Genomic DNA, 18,331 nt, shown 5'->3' with positions numbered 1-18,331 from the left:
AACATCCCAAGAAACTGGAACCTGCAGAGCCAACAAGGTGTCTAAATCTTCCTTAAGGGCTGGGCACGATGGCTCACGCCTGTAATCCAACACTTTGGGAGGCCGAGGTGGGCGGATCACCTAAGGTCAGGAGTTCAAGACCAGCCTGGCTAACATGGTGAAACCTCATCTCTACTGAAAATATAAAAATAGGTCGGGCACGGTGGCTCACGCCTATAATCCCAGCACTTTGAGAGACTGAAGGGGCGGATCACGAGGTCAGAAGATCGAGACCATCCTGGCCAACATGGTGAAACCCCATCTCTACTAAAAATCCAAAAATTAGTAGGGCATGGTGGTGCATGCCTGTAATCCCAGCTACTCGGGAGACTGAGGCAGGAGAATCACTTGAACCAAGGAGTTGGAGGTTGCAGTGAGCTGAGATCACGCCACTGCAATCCAGGCTGGTGACAGCTAGACTCCGTCTCAAGAAAAAAAATATAAAAATTAGCTGGGCGTGGTGGCATGTGCCTGTAGTCCCAGCTACTTGGGAGGCCGAGGCAGGAGAATAGCTTGAACCCAGGAGGCGGAGGTTGCAGTTACCCAAGATCGCGCCACTGCACACCAGCCTGGGTGAAGGCTGAGACTCCATCTTATAAAAATAAATAAACAAATAAATAAATCTTCCTTAAGGATATCAGGGAAACCTCCAAACTGTGAATGCAATAGACTGTGTATTACATTGGAAAAAAGTGTAAGTAAGTCACTACTGGAACCACACAAATTGGCCAGTGACCAAAATGACCCCTACTTATGTGACTTCCTTGAGTCTTCCTTAGCAGGTAAATTCCATCAAAGAATTGAATTGCCATGTAAACCAGTTTATATAAGCTGGGGGCCTTGGAATCTGATGTGGCAGAATATTTCTAATAAATATACCTTGGGGCCAGAAGCGTTGGCTCATGCCTATAATTCCAGCATTTTGGGAGGCCGAGGCAGGAGGACCACTTGAGTCCAAGAGTTTGATACCAGCCTAGGCAACATAGTGAGACCCTGTCTCTACAAAAATAAAAATTAGCTGGGCGTGGTGGCATGCACCTATAGTCTTAGCAACTCAGGAGGCTGAGATGAGAGGATTGCTTGAGCCTGGGAGGTCGAGGCTGCAATGAGCTGTGATCACACCACTGCACTCAGCCTGGGCAACACAGAGTGAGACCCTGTCTCAAAATAAAATAGAAAAAAACCAATATAATCTGGGAGAATGTGATCATGAGAGCTAAGTCCTAGGCTGGCTTGTCTATAACTATTTTTTTTTTTAAAGATGACTTTCTGTGGTCATTTTGGGGTTACTTTTACCCTTTCTATAAGTTATCGTAAACACCCACATACATTTTCTTTTATTTGTGTCATTTCTTCCAATAAAGTAATTTAGTACCTCCCGCCCCCCGCCTGAAATTGTGAAACAATAGGCTCGTTGTTTATAGTGTTTATGCCTGGATGATGGTTTTCATGTGGTTTTAATTTGTGTGTGTATCTGTTTTCTCATTTTTCTATACTGATTGATATTGTATAACTTAAAATAGCACTATTGGCCAACATTTATGTGACAAGCACTGTACTATTATTTTAATTATGTTATCTCTTAATCCATATTTAGTTCTATGAGGTGTAAACTGTTTTACTATGTCCATCTTACAGATGAAAGTAATGAAAGTTTTTGAGATTTAGGTAGTACTTGAGCAAGATCAAGCATATGATTTGAAAGGACATCTGTCTGACCTCAGAGCGCAAACTCTTAGCTAGTTTGCTTTGTAATAGATTATAGTACATAAATACCTCCCCTTTTATTATTTTTTCGAGAAAGCTGATTTCCATGTTTTGGAAATAATCGATCTCTAAAATTCCATAGATAGTACTTTTTATATTTATATGCTTCTCTTAATGGGAGTTTTATCATGCTCTGCTTTTGACATACTTATTCATCTGCAATAAATAATAGATTATGTACTTCCAGAAGTAGCTTTTTCCCTAACCTATCTTAGTGTCTTCCATAGCATTGAGCCTCACATGCAGAATTGTCTAATTCACATTTTTACTTTATTTTACCTTTTAGAGACAGTTTCCCTCTGTCGCCCAGGATGGAGTGCAGTGTCACCATCATACCTCACTGTAACCTCAAACTCCTGGGCTTATGCGATCTTCCCACCTCAGCCTCTCAGGTAGAGCCATCACACCTGGCTAATTTTTTTTTTTTTTAATTTTTTTAGAGACAGGGTCTCACTTTGTTTCCTGGGCTGGTCTCAAACTCTGGCTTCCAGTGTTAGTTATCCTCCTGTCTTGGCCTCCCAAAGTGTTGGGGTTATCAGTGCTACCACGCCTGACCCAGTTGATGTTTTTAAAATAGATCAATAGGTCGGGCACGGTGGCTCACGCCTGTAATTCCAGCACTTTGGGAGGCCAAGGCATGCCAATCACTTGAGGTCAGGAGTTTGAGACCAGCGTGGCCAATATGATTAAACCCTGTCTCTACTAAAAATACAAAAATTAACTGGGCATGGTGACAGATGCCTGTAGTCCCAGCTACTCGGGAGGCTAAGGCACGGGAATTGCTTGAACCCGGGAGGGAGAGGTTTCAGTGAGCTGAGATCACGCCATTGCATTCCAGCCTTGGTGACAGAGACTCTGTCTCAAAAAAATTAAAAAATGAAGAAAATAGTAAAATAGATCAATAAGATTATGTTACGGTGATATAAACTGCAAGTTTCTCTTGAGGGCAGTAATAGTTACAAATAAATCATAGCAAGGTTTTTTTTTTTCCATTAGTTTTATAAAGTTTAAAGTTCTTTGTGTTTTTGTACCTATCAGTTATTCCATCTATGAAGTTCTCTTGATTAAGAAAATATGAAAAGTGTAGGGAAGGATAAGAAATGTTTACACTCAAGTCACAATCTAAGACTGTTTGAAATATTTTCAATGTGTTGACTAGAAAGGAACTAAAGTTATTTCTTAGATAGTATCAAAATCAATATGCACTGTTCAAATCTTGGCCTTTGTTTAACCATGTACTGTATTAATTGTTTCTGAGTAATGGATTAGATGTTTTAAAATAACTCTTTGATACCAACTTCTTTTTTTATCTTCTCTTTTCTCAAGTATTACAATCTAATTAAATCCAATTTTAATATAAACATGTTTTAATAATCAGTTGGGTTTCATGAAATTCGACCTTTTGTTTGTTTGTTTAGATCAATATGAAAGATAATAAAAATGCCAAATATATTGAAAATCATATTCCATCAAATGACTTAAGAGCCTTTGTATTTGAAAGTCAAGAAGATATGGAGGTTTTCCTCAAAGAGGCAAGTACTAACCAACATAACACTTTGATTCACTTGACTCTTACCTTTCAGCACTGAAGTTTTAACTTCACTAGAGCAAAATGTGACAGCTAATTTTACCACCAGTTCACTCTCATGCAAAATCAGTTTTGCTAATTTCTTTCCTATTTATGGCATTGTGGGTCAATTGATTTGCTTTATAAAAGGAAACCATCCCATAATATTCCATCTGTAACATTTTGAAATTATCATTTGAAATTAATGTGAAGAGTAATTCTATCATGTTTTAAGAAAACAAAACATAATGGACCTTTGGTCTTGGATATCCTTTTTGTGAAAATGTAATGAACTTAGTTTTACTTTGAAAGGAAAATCAGTACAATGTTGCTTATTAATATAAATAAAACTTCTTTAAAAAGAATGAGAACCCTGTATCTGTCTAGAGAAAGGCCACTGACCAAAAATCTAAGCCACTGAAAGACAGTAAGGCTTAGTAGTTAAGAATGTATACTTTGTAGCTGGGCTACCAGGATTTGAATTCTGGGATTGCTTCTAATTCTGGGATTGGGCAAATTGCCTAAATGTTTTATGCCTCAGTTTTCTTGTCTATAAAATGAAGGGTAACATTATCTACTTCAAGAGATGGTTGTAAGGATTAAGTCAGTTAATAAATGTAAAGGTACTTATAGCAGTAGTTATTAACTCTTATCATTATTATAATGTTATATAATCCACATAACATGTAGTATAATATATTGTTAGCTATATATGACATTCTTATATATATATGGTTAGTTATATGTTGTCTGTAAGACTTCCTACTCCTTTTGCCTGTCTTCTGTTTCTTTAAAAGGCTTATAAAGAAAAGTTAAATTTAGATTTTTTTTGTATATCTTGTTTCAACAATTTTGTTAATTGGTCTAAGTGAGGAGAGGATTCTGAATCAGCTCAAGTGGTCCTGTGTTTCTCTGGTACACAAGTGCTTGGAAAGAGTCTTGACTTGCTTTGGCTTTTATCATATTACCCTACTTCTGGTTTGGGAGTGGCAAGGTATGTGAACATAAAGGTGACTGGATAAAAAGGTTGGCTGTATAAAATTATAAAATAGACTCCAAAAAGTTAAAAATTTGTGTATGTTAGAGGTGTTTAAGCTTAACCAGTGATTTATCAATCTGATGAAAGAGCTCAGTGGAGAAGTCAAGTTGCTTGGGTTGCATGTCTTTTAAGACATGATACATTGTAAAGTGCATGCAGTCAGGTGTAATTAAATGATCTCTATTTTGCAAATGGCCCGCTTAGCCTGTTACTTCTCCTTGTGTCAAAAACTCATTCTGCCTCTGCACTAAGGATTTAAACCATATGTTGATGATACAATATAGATTCCTGATCATTTGACCTGGATTCTTTTTTCTTGTATTGTAACACTTTTCCATAGCTGCTTATCAGATAGAATCAGAACTTTCTCCTATAATTTGTGTGTGTATTTTAAATTGTGAAATTTATTCTATATGACCTTCTCCTGTAATTGTATATACTACAGTACCATTTCTCATCCTTCAGTAAATTACAAATCATCTTCACAATTTTTGCCATTTCTACATACTATTATGTGCAACGTAAATTTTGCCAAATCTGAGTACTATCTATAGTTTTATTTCTTGTTTTTCTTTCAGTCACCTCACTTTTTGTTACTCAAACAAAATCTTCTAAAAGGAAATACATCATTACAAAGTTAAAAACAAATAATAGGCCCGGTGTGTTGGCTTATGCCTCTAATCCCAGCACTTTTGGAGGCCAAGGCAGACAGATCACTTGAGGTCAGGAGTTCAAGACCAGCCTGGCCAATGTGTTGAAATCCCATCTCTGTTACAAATACAAAAATTAACCGGGTGGGGTGGTGTGCACTATTTTTTCCCTTTGTAATTGTTTGTGTGGAGATACTTTGAGATTGCAGATATTCTGTTCCTCATGAAATCCTACCTAGTAGGTTTAAGAGCCATTAGTGATTCTAGCGCTCATTCCTTCTGTGTTTATTAGCTAGCATTCTACCTATAAGAAAGAACTTTTCTTCTCTTCCATTTATTTGTTTGTTGTATCAGTATAGATTCATAGAATTGTTTTACGTATTTTAATTCATTACTTTTTTTTTTTTTGAGATGGAGTTTTGCTCTTGTTGCCCAGGCTGGAGTGCAATGGCATGCTCTTGGCTCACTCCAACTTCTGCTTCCCAGGTTCAAGCAATTATCCTGCCTCAGAATCTCGAGTAGCTGGGATTACAGGTATCCACCACCATGCCCAGCTAATTCTTTATATTTTTAGTGGAGTCGGGGTTTCGCCATGTTGTCCAGGCTGGTCTTGAACTCCTGACCTCAAGTGATCCGCCTGCCTCGGCCTCCCAAAGTGCTGGAATTACAGATGTGAACCACCACGCCCGGCCAATTCATTACTATTTTAATGCTCAAATTGCCCCATATTTGGCCAGTGAGACCATTTTCAGGTTGACTCCTGTGTCATTTTGATATGTTGCCATTGTATTTTGAGCATTTCTTTCGTTTTGCCATAGTAAGATGTTACAGGCGCATCTTGAATGTATCCTTTTGGGCCTTATAATCAGTCCTTTAACCAAAAATCCTATTTTCTTTCAGACACCAAGCTCTGGATACTAGGTGTTTTCATTGCGGCTGGTATCTCATTGCTTCTAAGTCCTAACATGCAAACCCTTATGTCTATATTTATTTCCATATTTATCTAGAGACTAGATACCATATGTGCACCATGAATTCACGCTACTGCTTACAGTTGCAGTCCAACTTTGGAGTACCTTCTAGTCTTTCTCCTTTGCATATTTGTAATTCTCTTCTGTATTAGTGAAAAACATAGCTCCCCTTACCGTCAATATATTTAGTACTTTGTTCAAGCCTAGAATCCTCTGAAAATAGTTCAAGAATTGCTAATCTGTGCTACCATGAAATTACTGCATCCCACTATGCCTCTATTAATGTCTCTCAACATTTTTTCTTTTTCATTGTATAGGTTTTACACATCTCTTGTTAAATGTGTATTTCACTGTCTAATTTTAAAATACATTTTTTAACACTATCATAAATGGGTTTCTAAAATGCATTTTCTAATTGTACATTGCTAGTACGTAGACATATCGATTTTTTTAAACATTGACCTTATATCCTGTGACACTATTGAATTTACATTAAATTCTAGTACAGACATACAAGAGATATAACAGATTTATAAAGCAAATATTGCTGTAAAGCAAGTCATAACAAACTTTTTGGCTTCCCAGTATATATAAAAGTTATGTTTATACTATTTATGTCTATTAAGTGTGAATAGCATTATGTCTATAAAATGTACATACTTTAAAAACACTTTCTTGCTAAAAAATATTAACAATCATCTGAGCCTTCAGTGAGTTTAATCTTGTTAGTAGTGGAGGATTTTGCTTCCATATTGATAGCTGCTGACTGATTAAGGTGGTGGTTGCTGAAGGTTGGAGTGGCAGTGGCATTTTCTTAAATAAGGTAACAATAAAGTTTACCACATTGATCAACTCTTCCTTTCACAAAAGATCTCTCTGTAGCATGCGATAGCAATTTTACCTATAGCAGAATTTCTTTTTCCTTTTTTTTTTTTTTTTTTTTTTTTTGAGACAGGGTCTTCCTCTGTCACGCAGACTAGAGTGGAATGACCTCCCAAAGTGCTGGAATTACAGGCATGAGCCACCGCGCCCAGCCTAGAATTTCTTTCAAAATTGGAGTTGATCCTTTCAAACCCTGCCTGTACTTTATCACCTAAATTTATGACATATTCTAAATCATTTGTTGTAATTTCAACAGTGTTCCCAGCATCTTCACCAGAAGTACTTTCCATCTCAAAAAACCATTTTCTTTGCTCATCCATAAGAAGCTACTCCTTCTCCATTCAAGTTTTATCCTGAGATTGCAGCAATTCAGTTACATCTTTGGGCTTCACTTCTAATTCTAGTTCTCTTGCTATTTCCACCACATCTGCTGTTACTTCTTCCAAAGAAGTCTTGAACCTCTCAGAGTCATCCCTGAAGGCTGGAATCAGTTTCTTTCAAACTTCTGTTAATGTTGATATCTTGAGACCTCCTCCCATGAATCAAACATGTTCTTAATGGCATTTAGAATGATGAATTTTTTTTTTTTTTTTTTTGGAGACAGGGTCTTGCTCTGTTGCCCAGGCTGGAGTGCAGTGGCACAATCTTGGCTCACTGCACCTGCACCTCCACCTCCTGGGTACAAGCAATTCTGCCTTAGCTTCCTGAGTAGCTGGGATTACAGGTATGTGCCACCACGCCCAGCTGATTTTTGCATTTTTTAGTAGAGATGGGGTTTTGTCATGTTGGTCAGGCTGGTCTCAAACTCCTGACTTCAGGTGATCTGCCCACCTCAGCCTCCCGAAGTGCTGGGATTACAGGTGTGAGCCACCGCACCCGGCTGATGAATCTTTTTTAGAAGGCTTTTTGTTTACTTTGCCCAGATCCATCAGAGGAGTCATTATCTGTGGCAGCCATAAGTAGCCTTGTGAATTGTGTTTCTTAATAAGACTTGAAAGTCATAATTACTCCTTGATCCATGGGCTGCAGATTGGATATTGTGTTAGCAGACATGAAAACAACATTAATCTACATGTACATCTCCATCAGACCTCTTGGGTGACTAGGTACATTGTCAGTGATCAGTAATATTTGGACAGGCGTCTTTTTTTTCTGAGGAGTAGGTCTCAACAGTGGGCTTAAAATACTCAGTAAACCATGCTGTAAATAGATGTGCTGTCATCCATGCTTCGTTGTTCAACTTATAGAGCACAGGGAGAGTAGATTTAGCATAATTCTAATGGGCCCTAGGATTTTTTGGAATGGTTAAATAAGCATTGGCTTCAACTTAAAAGTCAGTAGATGTATTCATCCCTAGCAAGAGTCAGCTTTCCTTTGAAGTTTTGAATCCAGTCATTGATTTCTTTTCTCTAGTTATAAAAGTCCTAGATGGCATTCCCTTCCAATGGAAGGCTGTTGGTTCTACATTGAAAATCTGTCATTTAGTGTAGCCACCTTCATCAGTGATCTTAGCTAGATCTTCTGGATAACTTGCTGCAGCTTCTACATCAGCATTTGCTGTTTCAGCTTACACTTTTATGTTATGGAAATGGCTTCTTCCCTTAAACGTCATGAACCAACCTCTGCTAGCTTCAAGCTTTTCTTCTCTCACCTCTTTCAGCCATCAAATAATTGAAAAGAGTTCAGGCTTGCTCTGGATTAGGATTTGGCTTAAAGGGATGTTGTGACTGTTTTGATCATCTATTCAGACCACTAAAACTTTCTTCAGATCTGCAATAAGGCAAGTTTGCTTTCTTTTTTGTGTGTACACTGGAGTAGCACTTCTAATTTCCTTCAAGAACTCTTCCTTTGCGTTCACATCTTGGCTAGCTTTCAGCCTAGCTCAGCTTTTGTCATGCCTTCCCCAGTAAGCTTTATTTTTAGCTTTTGATTTAAAGTGAGAGACATGTGACTCTTCTTTTCCCTTGAACACTTAGAGGCCATTGTAGGGTTATTAATTGGTCTGGTTTCAGTCAGGGAAATGTTGTGTGTCAGGGAATAGGGAGACCCAAGGAGAGGGAGAGGGACTGGAGAACAGATGGTCATTGGAACAGTCAGAACATACACAACATTTATCGATTAAGTTCACTGTCTTACCTAGGTGTGGTATGTGGCATTCCAGTTACAATGGCAGTATCAAAGATCATAGATCACTATATAACACATACAACAATAATAAAAAAGTTGGGAGAATTACCAGAGTGTGACACAGAGACACAACAAGATGAGCACATCCTATTGGATAAATGGCACTATAGACTTTTTTTTGACATAGGGTTGCTGCAAACCTTGAATGTGTTAAAAAAAAAAATTGTTTTTAAACCAGTCAAATTTAGTAGTGGGGGGTTGTATACCAACTTTAATGACACTATGTTAATAACTTCTGATAACCCACTACCATTGGACCAGCCAAAAAAAAAAAATGTTTTTTAACGCAATATCTTTGAAGGTCAGTAAAGCAAAGCACAATAAAATGAGGTATGCCTATGGTTGCTTTGTAGAATCCATAGGACTTTCTGTGTAGAAAGTCCTGTCTTTTGCACATAGGTCATTTTACTTTTTTTTCCCAATCTTTTATTTCTTTATTGTGCATTATTACATTTACTCATACCTCCAGGACAGTGTTGAGGAGAAATGATGTATTAGTCCATTTTCACACTGCTACAAAGAACTGCTTGTATTAGCCGGGCATGGTGGCGGACACCTGTAATCCCAGCTATGCAAGAGGCTGAGACAGGAGAATCACTTGAACCTGGGAGGCAGAGGTTGCAGCGAGCTGAGATTGTGCTACTGCAGTCCAGCCTGGGTGACAGAGTGAAGACACTATCTCAAAAAAAAAAAAAAAAAAAAAAAAAAAAGAACTGCCTGAGACTGGGTAATTTATAAACAAAAGAGGTTTAATTGACTCACAGTTCTGCATGGTTGAGGAGGCCTCAGGAAGCTTACAATCATGGCGGAAAGCGAAGAAGTAAGGCACATCTTACATGGCAGCAGGAGAGAGAGTGTGGGCAGGGAACTGCAACAGACTTTTAAACCATCAGATTGTGTGAGAACTGACTATCATGAGAACAGCGTGGGGGAAACCGCCCCCATGATCCAATCACCTCCCACCAGGTCCCTCCCTCAGCATGTGGGATTGTACTTTGGAATGAGATTTGGATGGGAACACAGAGCCAAACTATATCAAATGACAAGATTGGACACCCTTACGTGTTTCCAGACTTAGGAGGAAAGCACTTAATATTTCATCATTAGGTATGAGGTTTGCTGTAGATTTTCCACAAATGCTCTTTGTTAGATTGAGAAAGTTCCCTTGTCTACCTGTTTTACTGAGAATTTTTATCATAAATGGATATCAAGTTTTGTCAGATGGTTTCCTGCATCTGCTAAGATGATCATATGGCTTTTACATTTTATTTTGTTAGTATGACAAATTAGATTGGTTGATTTTTGACTGTTACATCAGTCTGGCATTCCTGGCATAAACTCCACTTGGTCATGTATACTGTTCATACATTGCTGGATTCTGTTTACCAGTATTTTACAAAGGATTTTTGCTTTTGTATTCCTGAGGGATATTGGTTTATAGACTTTTTTGTAATGTTTTTGTCAAGAGTTTGGCATAAGAGTTATGTTGGTATCATAAAATGACTTGGGAAGTGTTTCATCCTTCTGTTTTCTGCAGAGTCTTGGTATTATTGCTTCCTTAACTGTTTTATCAAATTTATCAGTGAAAACATCTTAGTATAGACTTTTTCTTCATTAGAATTTTTATAGCAAATTGAGTTTCTCTAATACATGTAAAGGCTATTTCAGCTTTTTTTTTTATCTTGCTTTAAATTTGGCAAATTGTGTTTTTAAGGATTTTTTTCCAATTCATCTAAGTTATTCATGATATTAGTTTTTCATGATATTATCTTTTTAATGTTTTAGGATCTTTCATCAGTAAACCCATCAGTGAATTTTTCATTTCAGCTACTGCATATTTTAGTTCTAGAATTTTCATTTAATTCTCTTTATTCTGTCTGCTGAGATTCTCCGCCTGTTGATGATAATAAACCATAGTTTTCTTGAACATGTGTGTGTGTGTGTGTGTGTGTGTATATATATATATATATATATATAAAATAAAAATTTATATATATATATATATAAAATAGCTACGTTAAACTTCTTTGCTAGTTCTAACATCTAGGTCTTTGTGGAATCAGTTCCTCTTAGTTGCTTTTTCTCTTGACGATGGTGGCATTTTATTCTTATGCTTAGTAGTTGGGTTTTTTGTTTTTGTTTTTGTTTTGAGACAGAGTTTCGCTCTTGTTGCCCAGGCTGGAGTGCAATGGCGTGATCTCGGCTCATTGCAACCGCCGCCTCCTGGGTTGAAGCAATTCTCCTGCCTCACCCTCCCAAGTCGCTGAGATTACAGGTGCCCCATACCACACCCAGCTAATTTTTTTATATTTTCAGTAGAGACGGGGTTTCACCGTGTTGGTCAGGCTGATCTTGAACTCCTGACCTCAGTTGATCTGCCCACCTCGGTCTGCCAAAGTGCTGGGGTTACAGGTGTGAGCTACTGTGCCCGGCCAGTAATTTTTTATTATATTCTGGAATCATAGGTAATAACACTGTAGCTACTGGATTCAATTGTCTTCTTCCAAAGAAACTAGAAGGCAGTTAACTTAGCTGGATTTAAACTCCAAACTCTGTCTGTCAAGCAATGGACAGCAACTGAAATCTCCGGTCAGTGGAGATGGTGGTTGTTATTGTTGTTGTTGTCGTTGTTGTTTTAGTTTTAGCCTTCCACTTGTTGCTTTCCTCCAATCCCCTGGAATTTTTGCATTCATAGTTCATGAGGCAGCCAAAGATTTAAAATCGATGGGCGTTTATAGGCAGATTTTGAGGCTTCTCACGTTGCAGCTCCCTTCTTCCAAGAATTTACCCTCTCAGTTTACAGTCGTTCTAGTCACCCCAAACTCCATCCTTCCATCCTATGATCCCTCCAGCCAGAAAGACTGCAGCTTTCTACCGGAATTCTTTCCCCACTCCTGACGCTCCAGATTGGGGAATGCCCCCAAGCCACAAGCCACATAAACACAAATCTCACCTAGTGCTATTCTTTCAGATGTCAACTCCTTTCCAACTTCTTTCTTTTGTCCATCTCCAGTGCCTTAAAATAATTGTTTTTAAGATTTTGGCCAGAGTTTACAATCATTGTTTGTAGAAAAGTTAGTCCAATACAAGATAATCTGCCAATAATGTAAGCATAACTATCTCCCTTCTATATTATTTTGAAGTAAGTCCCAGACATTCTATTTCACCTGTAAATATTTTGGTATGTATCTCTAAAAGAAGTGGACTCTTTTTATAAAAACACGTAACTATAGTATTATCACAGTAAAAAAATTTATACTAACATCTAATATGCCATGTTTGAGTTTCTTATCCATCCTACAAATGTCAGTAGGAATATAGTAACTATAAATTGTTTCAGTAGAGAATATATGGTAATTAAAATAATATTTTCTTTTCCCTATATTCAGGTTCGTGACAACAAAAAATTAAGAGTAAATGCTGTTATTGCTCCCAAGAGTTCGTATGCAGACAAAGCACCTTCAAGATCTTTAAATGAACTTAAGTAAGTCTTGAAAATATTAAGATTTATTTAAATATTGAATTATTCAACATTTATTGTTACATAAATAAGCTATTACAAGCTGTATTATTTCCTTTTAAGATCTCTTAAGTCAAATATAAGGAAAAATTTAGGCATAAGACCATGATATAGTTAGCACACAGCGAGTGTGATGCGATATGATGTTTCAAATTTGCAGAACAATACTAAACTATTTAATAAAAGATGCTAAAGTAGTTGGTTAGTTATTGGGAAAACTGAAATGATAAATTATCACTTCATAATGCAGAAATAATTTCCAAAAGGACTAAATGTAAAAAATTTTAATTATAAAATAATTATAAGTAAATATCTTAACTTGGAATATAAATAAGCATTCTAAACATAATGGAAGAAATTTAAAAAGAGTAGTTTGTAATCATAAAAAGCTTAAGCTTTTCTGGTAAGTGAATAAGTCATAAGTGATTTTTAAAATATAAAAAAAAGAAAAAAGACTTTTCCTGTGTCATTGTTGAAATAATGTGTGTTTTACTTATTGTTTTTTGGTGGTTTATCAACTCTCAGTTCTTTTAACGATATTTTAAGAAGAAAAATCTAATCAATACTTTTCCTTTCAGACAATACGGATTTTTCTCTTATTTGAGAGAATTATTTGATGCACCTGATCCTGTAATGAGTTACCTTTGCTGTCAGTATCATATTCACGAAGTTCCTGTAGGAACTGAAAAGACCAGAGAAAGAATTGAACGGGTAAGGAAGTAGTGAATCATGTACTGAATCATGTACCAAAAATGTAGTTTTGTTAAAACTTCTTAGCTAAAGGCAAGCAAAATGTTTCAGAATTCAAGTAAGTCTGTTGTTTTTAATCATGCAGAAATTATCTTTGTATTATTTTCCATGTGACATAAAACATTGACTGTTAACTAATACATTATGAGAGGAGTGATGAGGAGTTAACTAGAATAAATAGTTAATACATTTAGGGTAATTCAGTAAAGTTAAAACCTGAAAAGAGATACCTGGTACACTAACCTGATTCTGCCTTGCTTGGTAAACCTATGTTAAAGCATTGTATTAGTAGTTTAGTCTTTTAAATTATTATATGTGAGATTATTTTTAAGACAAATTATACTTTAGAATGGCAGGCTGGGGTATAAAACTGTTTTTGGTCAACCTTCCTTTTCTTAAAACTTATAATTAAGATTATCTCACGTATGAATGACCACTCATAGGATTTGTTTGACTAGTACATACAGCCACAGAAACTCCTAGTTTCTGTATTCTGCTAGTACTGTTTGGAATTTTATTCTTTAAAGCAATCTCCGTGACTCCAAACCCTATGCACTTTTATCACAGGCAGAAACAGAAAGGAAATCTCTCCTGGAACAGGTTTTTCCAATATTAATACCAAGTTGCTATATTAATACTGCTTATAAGCATCTAATAACCAATTATAGACCTGACTACTACTTATAATATTGAATTTATTTAAAAATATGTTTTAAATTTCTAACAACCAGTATATAAATATTCCTAAGATGATTCATTTGGGGGCTGTCTATACTTCATTAACAGAAGATAGAAAAATGAGAGCTCATTACCAACTCATTTCGCAAAAACAAGTCACAGTAAGTTGCCTGCCTTTGGTTAGAATTGTATCGTATTATGGTAATCACTTGTGAAAACCAAAAGTAGAAGTCTCTGTGTGGGTATACTACTTTTTTGTATTAATTCACTGAGGTTTAGAAAAGAGGACAAGACCATATGCATAGACCAAACCAATTTTTGTCAAAGTTTTAAAGGTAGGTGGGGCTCTCTCTGAAAGTAAGATTAGTAGGACTTTTTTACTAACGCAGAGAGACAATAAAAAGGTTGATAAGGACTTTTAAACTTCACTTTGGGGCAGAAAGGAGCAATTACTTTTTTTGGAAATTTATTTTCCTTTTTGAACATTGCTTCAAGTTGAGTTATTTTCGTGTACTTTTGCTTTTAACATTTTAAGTCACCTACGGAGCTTTGACACTGCTGTTTGTACTAGAGAAATAGCTTTGGAATTCATATTATTTATATTAAAAGTAAAATTCTTTTCTTCTCATTTCTTTTTCAGGTGTTTTCATTAATCTTAATCACTTTGGTGTTATATACTGTATTTTTTAAATTCTCAAACACATCAAATACCTTATTGTCCCAATGCCTCAGTTCTATGTTGTATATAATTTATGATGATACACTTTTCAGACATGTGTATGTACAAGAAAACCAAGTTAGAAAGTGTTTCAAGCACCTAGTAAAGATTATCTTAGCTATCTTTCAGAAGATGAAAACCTTTATTGAGGAAATTTACTACCTTTATATCTGCAGTCCTTCTGTTTGAGACAATAATGGCTAGATAATGGCAATAATGGCTGTATCTCTTCCTCAGAATACAATAAAAATATATTCTTTATGTTTTCCTTTATTATTAACTCTTAACATTTTACGTTCTCTAACAGTATACCCTATTTACGGAATTGTTCTCTCATTAATTTCTAAGATTCTCCCTTTGGTTAAATTGTCTGCTGACTTATTTAGCTTGAGATGTCACTTTTATGGGAAGTGCCCTTCCTTCACTAACTCTGTCAGTTCAAATCCAGTTTAAAACTCATTTTTAGGAGACTTCGATACGCTAAAGTCTTCCAGTCTATCCCTTTATTTCAGATTAGTCGGGATTTAGGATTTACGCCTGTTGACCTAGTGTGCTTAAATATGTCTTACCTCTTCACTTAGACTATAAACTTCTGGAAGGAAACAAGCCACAGTAGTATTACAATAGTATCTAAAGGTTTTTAGAGATTGAAAACAACCTCTAAAAATGCTCTGCATTGCAGCAGCCTACTCTATAAATATACAGAAATAGATCAAATAATGGTATGCTTATGGTATTTATAATATATTTTAGTTTATGAAATCCATGTATAAATTCTTGAGAGAAAAGTTCTAAAAAAACTTTTAAAATAAGAAAAGGCTTTGAAATCTATGAAAAATGTTTCATTTGATGATTATTCTCAAATACACAGGAACTGAACATAAGATTATGTATCTTCGAACAGTATAACTGAGAGGAAGGGAGAGTAAATGACTTACCCAAGATAACATAGTTAAATGTACTGAGCACCCTTCTCTCCTGGTGTCTCTTCTTTAGATGTAACAAAGCTCCAAAACTACTTGGGAGAGTCATATAGTGGCGTAGAAGTATAGCTGACTTTGCTAGTTGTATGGGCCACCTTGTTTGAAATTTTGTTGGATAGGTTAAAAAAAAATTGCTACACTCAGTGGCTCACACCTGTAATCCCGGCACTTTGGAAGACCACGGCGGGAGAATCTCAGAGGCAGGAATTCAAGACCAGCCCCCATAGGAAGCATGGAAAAACTCCATTTCTACAAAAATTTTTTTTAATTAACCGGGCGTGGTAGCACATGCCTCTAGTCCCAGCTACTCAGGAGACTGAGGTGGGAGGATCACTTGAGCCTGGGAGGTTGAGGCTGGAGTAAGCTGAGATCGTGCCACTGCATTCCAGCCTGGGTGACAGAACGAGACCCTGTCTCAAAAAAAAAAAAAGGTATATCTACTGTATTTTGATCCTCCAAAATTCAGTTGGTCTGTATTTCTAATTATTTAGTACTTTAAAACATATAATTTATATTAGATGTGCACTAATTGTTGTTTTACATTATAGGTAATACAAGAAACCCGATTAAAACAAATTTATACAGCAGAAGAAAAGTATGTGGTGAAAACTTCTTTTTATTCAAACAAAATTATTTCTAGTAACACGTCTCTAAAAGTAGCCCAGTTTCTCACTGTCACTGTGGACCTAGAACAAAGAAGACACTTAGAAGAACAGCTAAAGGTTGGTTAATTTGATCCGAATATTAGAAAATATTAACTGGATTTCTAATACTTTCACTGGAACGGGTTTTTAAATATGTTAACAATTTTTAAATATTTTATAGGAAATTAGTAGAAAATTGCAAGCAGTGGATTCAAGGTTGATTGCCTTACGTGAAACAAGCAAACATCTGGAGCACAAAGACAATGAACTTAGACAAAAGAAGAAGGAGCTTCTTGAGAGAAAAACCAAGAAAAGACAACTGGAACAGAAAATCAGTTCCAAACTAGGAAGGTATCTTTTAGCCTGTTCAGGGGGGAGGCACAAATTACTGTATGGGAGAATATTAATTATATACTGTAATAACAACAGCATTTCCACAAGCACGCTTTGTAGTAATTTCTCTTTAATCTTTAATCTTACTACATAAAATACAATTTTAGTCCATGGGGCAAAAGGAGATGAATGTTGAGTGTTACAAGTTCTTCTGTTCTTTGATCTGTTATTCCAGTCTCTGAACTCCTTTATATGCTTAAAAATTAATGAGGACCTTGAAGAGGTTTTGTTTACCTGGATTGTATTTATTGATATTTACCATATTAGAAATTAAAACTGAGAATGTTTAAAATATTCATTAATTTATTTTTTTAGGTACAGATGGGACAGTAATTTATTTTAAAAATGACAAGCCCATTATATGTTAACATAAAAATGTATTAAAAATAACTGTTTTCCCGACAAAATACATTTAGTGAGAAGAGTGGCATTGTTTAACATTTTTGCAGATTTCTTTAGTTGAAGTCAGTAGGTTTTTCCCTACTTAATTCTGTTGAGTTTGTAGTGAAATGTTTGAGTTGAAGTATGTGAAGGAAATCCAGCTTCCCATAAATATGCAGTTGGAAAAGGGAGGAGTATTTTAGACTTCAGATAATTGTGGATATTCTTCTTTAATACTACATCAAAACTTGCCAAAGTGTAGTTTATTAAAGTTTAATTGCAGTGTAGAGTCTGAAACCATATCAGTGATCTTGCGTACTCTGTTACATTAAAATCCATTGCACTTTAGATGGCACTTTTACTCATGAATGATTTAGTTGTAGCATGCATTGGTCATTTGGAAAATACTGGTTCATCAAGTCACATAGATATTTCAAATGAACTTTATCATTGGCAACAAATGTCAGTTATTTTCCTTGAAATGACAAGCTCCCTTTATTCCTTTTTGGAAAAAGAAAAATGACCAAATAGCCAAGTCCAAACAATTATAGTTTGTCATTTTTTTAAGTAAAAATGGTATTCCATGAAAAAAGTGTCTAGTATAACTCCAAACTTAATCACACAAGTGCTTTTCCTTGAAACAACATTTATACTTTTGAATATTCTACAGATGTGTAATAAGTACAGCCTGCCCTCTATATTCGTGGGTTCCACATCCGTGGATTCAACCAACCACAGATCAAAAATATTCAGAAGGCCAGGTGCAGTGTCTCATACTTATAATCCCAACACTTTGTGAGGCCAAGGCGGAAGGATTACTTGAGTCCAGGAGTTTGAGACCAGCCTGGGCAACATGGCAAGACCTCATCTCTTTAGGCAGGGCAGGGAGGAGGGAAGAAAGAAAAATATTCAGGGTGACAAAAATGGATGGTTATGTCTGTATGGAACATGTACAGACTTTTTTCTTGTCATTTTTCCTTAAGCAATACAATATAACAACTATTTACATAGCATTTATGTTGTATTAGGTATTATAAGTAATCTAGAGATAATATAAAATATATGGGAGGGTGTGCATAGGCCATATGCAAATACTACATCATTTTATATAAGGAACTTAAGCATCTGTGGATTTTGGAATCCTTATGGAGTCCTGAAACCA

At 36.0% G+C, this 18,331-nt stretch overlaps 1 protein-coding gene across 3 annotated transcripts in view; it reads left to right on the top strand.

The window, feature by feature from the left end:
- Window positions 1-18,331, top strand: part of LOC105498655 (structural maintenance of chromosomes 5) — a 104,155-nt gene that overhangs the window by 52,567 nt on the left and 33,257 nt on the right. For 2 of the 3 annotated variants that reach the window (XM_011770884.3, XM_011770883.3), the window contains exons 11-15: window positions 3,225-3,338; window positions 12,492-12,586; window positions 13,201-13,333; window positions 16,300-16,473; window positions 16,577-16,746. In XM_011770884.3, coding sequence (XP_011769186.1) covers window positions 3,225-3,338; window positions 12,492-12,586; window positions 13,201-13,333; window positions 16,300-16,473; window positions 16,577-16,746 — 686 coding nt within the window. The remainder of the gene's footprint in view (window positions 1-3,224; window positions 3,339-12,491; window positions 12,587-13,200; window positions 13,334-16,299; window positions 16,474-16,576; window positions 16,747-18,331) is intronic. The other variant, XM_071077685.1, reaches the window with a different exon arrangement.

Source organism: Macaca nemestrina, chromosome 14 (genome assembly GCF_043159975.1).
Source record: "Macaca nemestrina isolate mMacNem1 chromosome 14, mMacNem.hap1, whole genome shotgun sequence".
NCBI lineage: Eukaryota > Metazoa > Chordata > Mammalia > Primates > Cercopithecidae > Macaca > Macaca nemestrina.
Note: the sequence above shows the minus strand (reverse complement) of the source record. Positions and strands in the feature narration are given on the sequence as shown.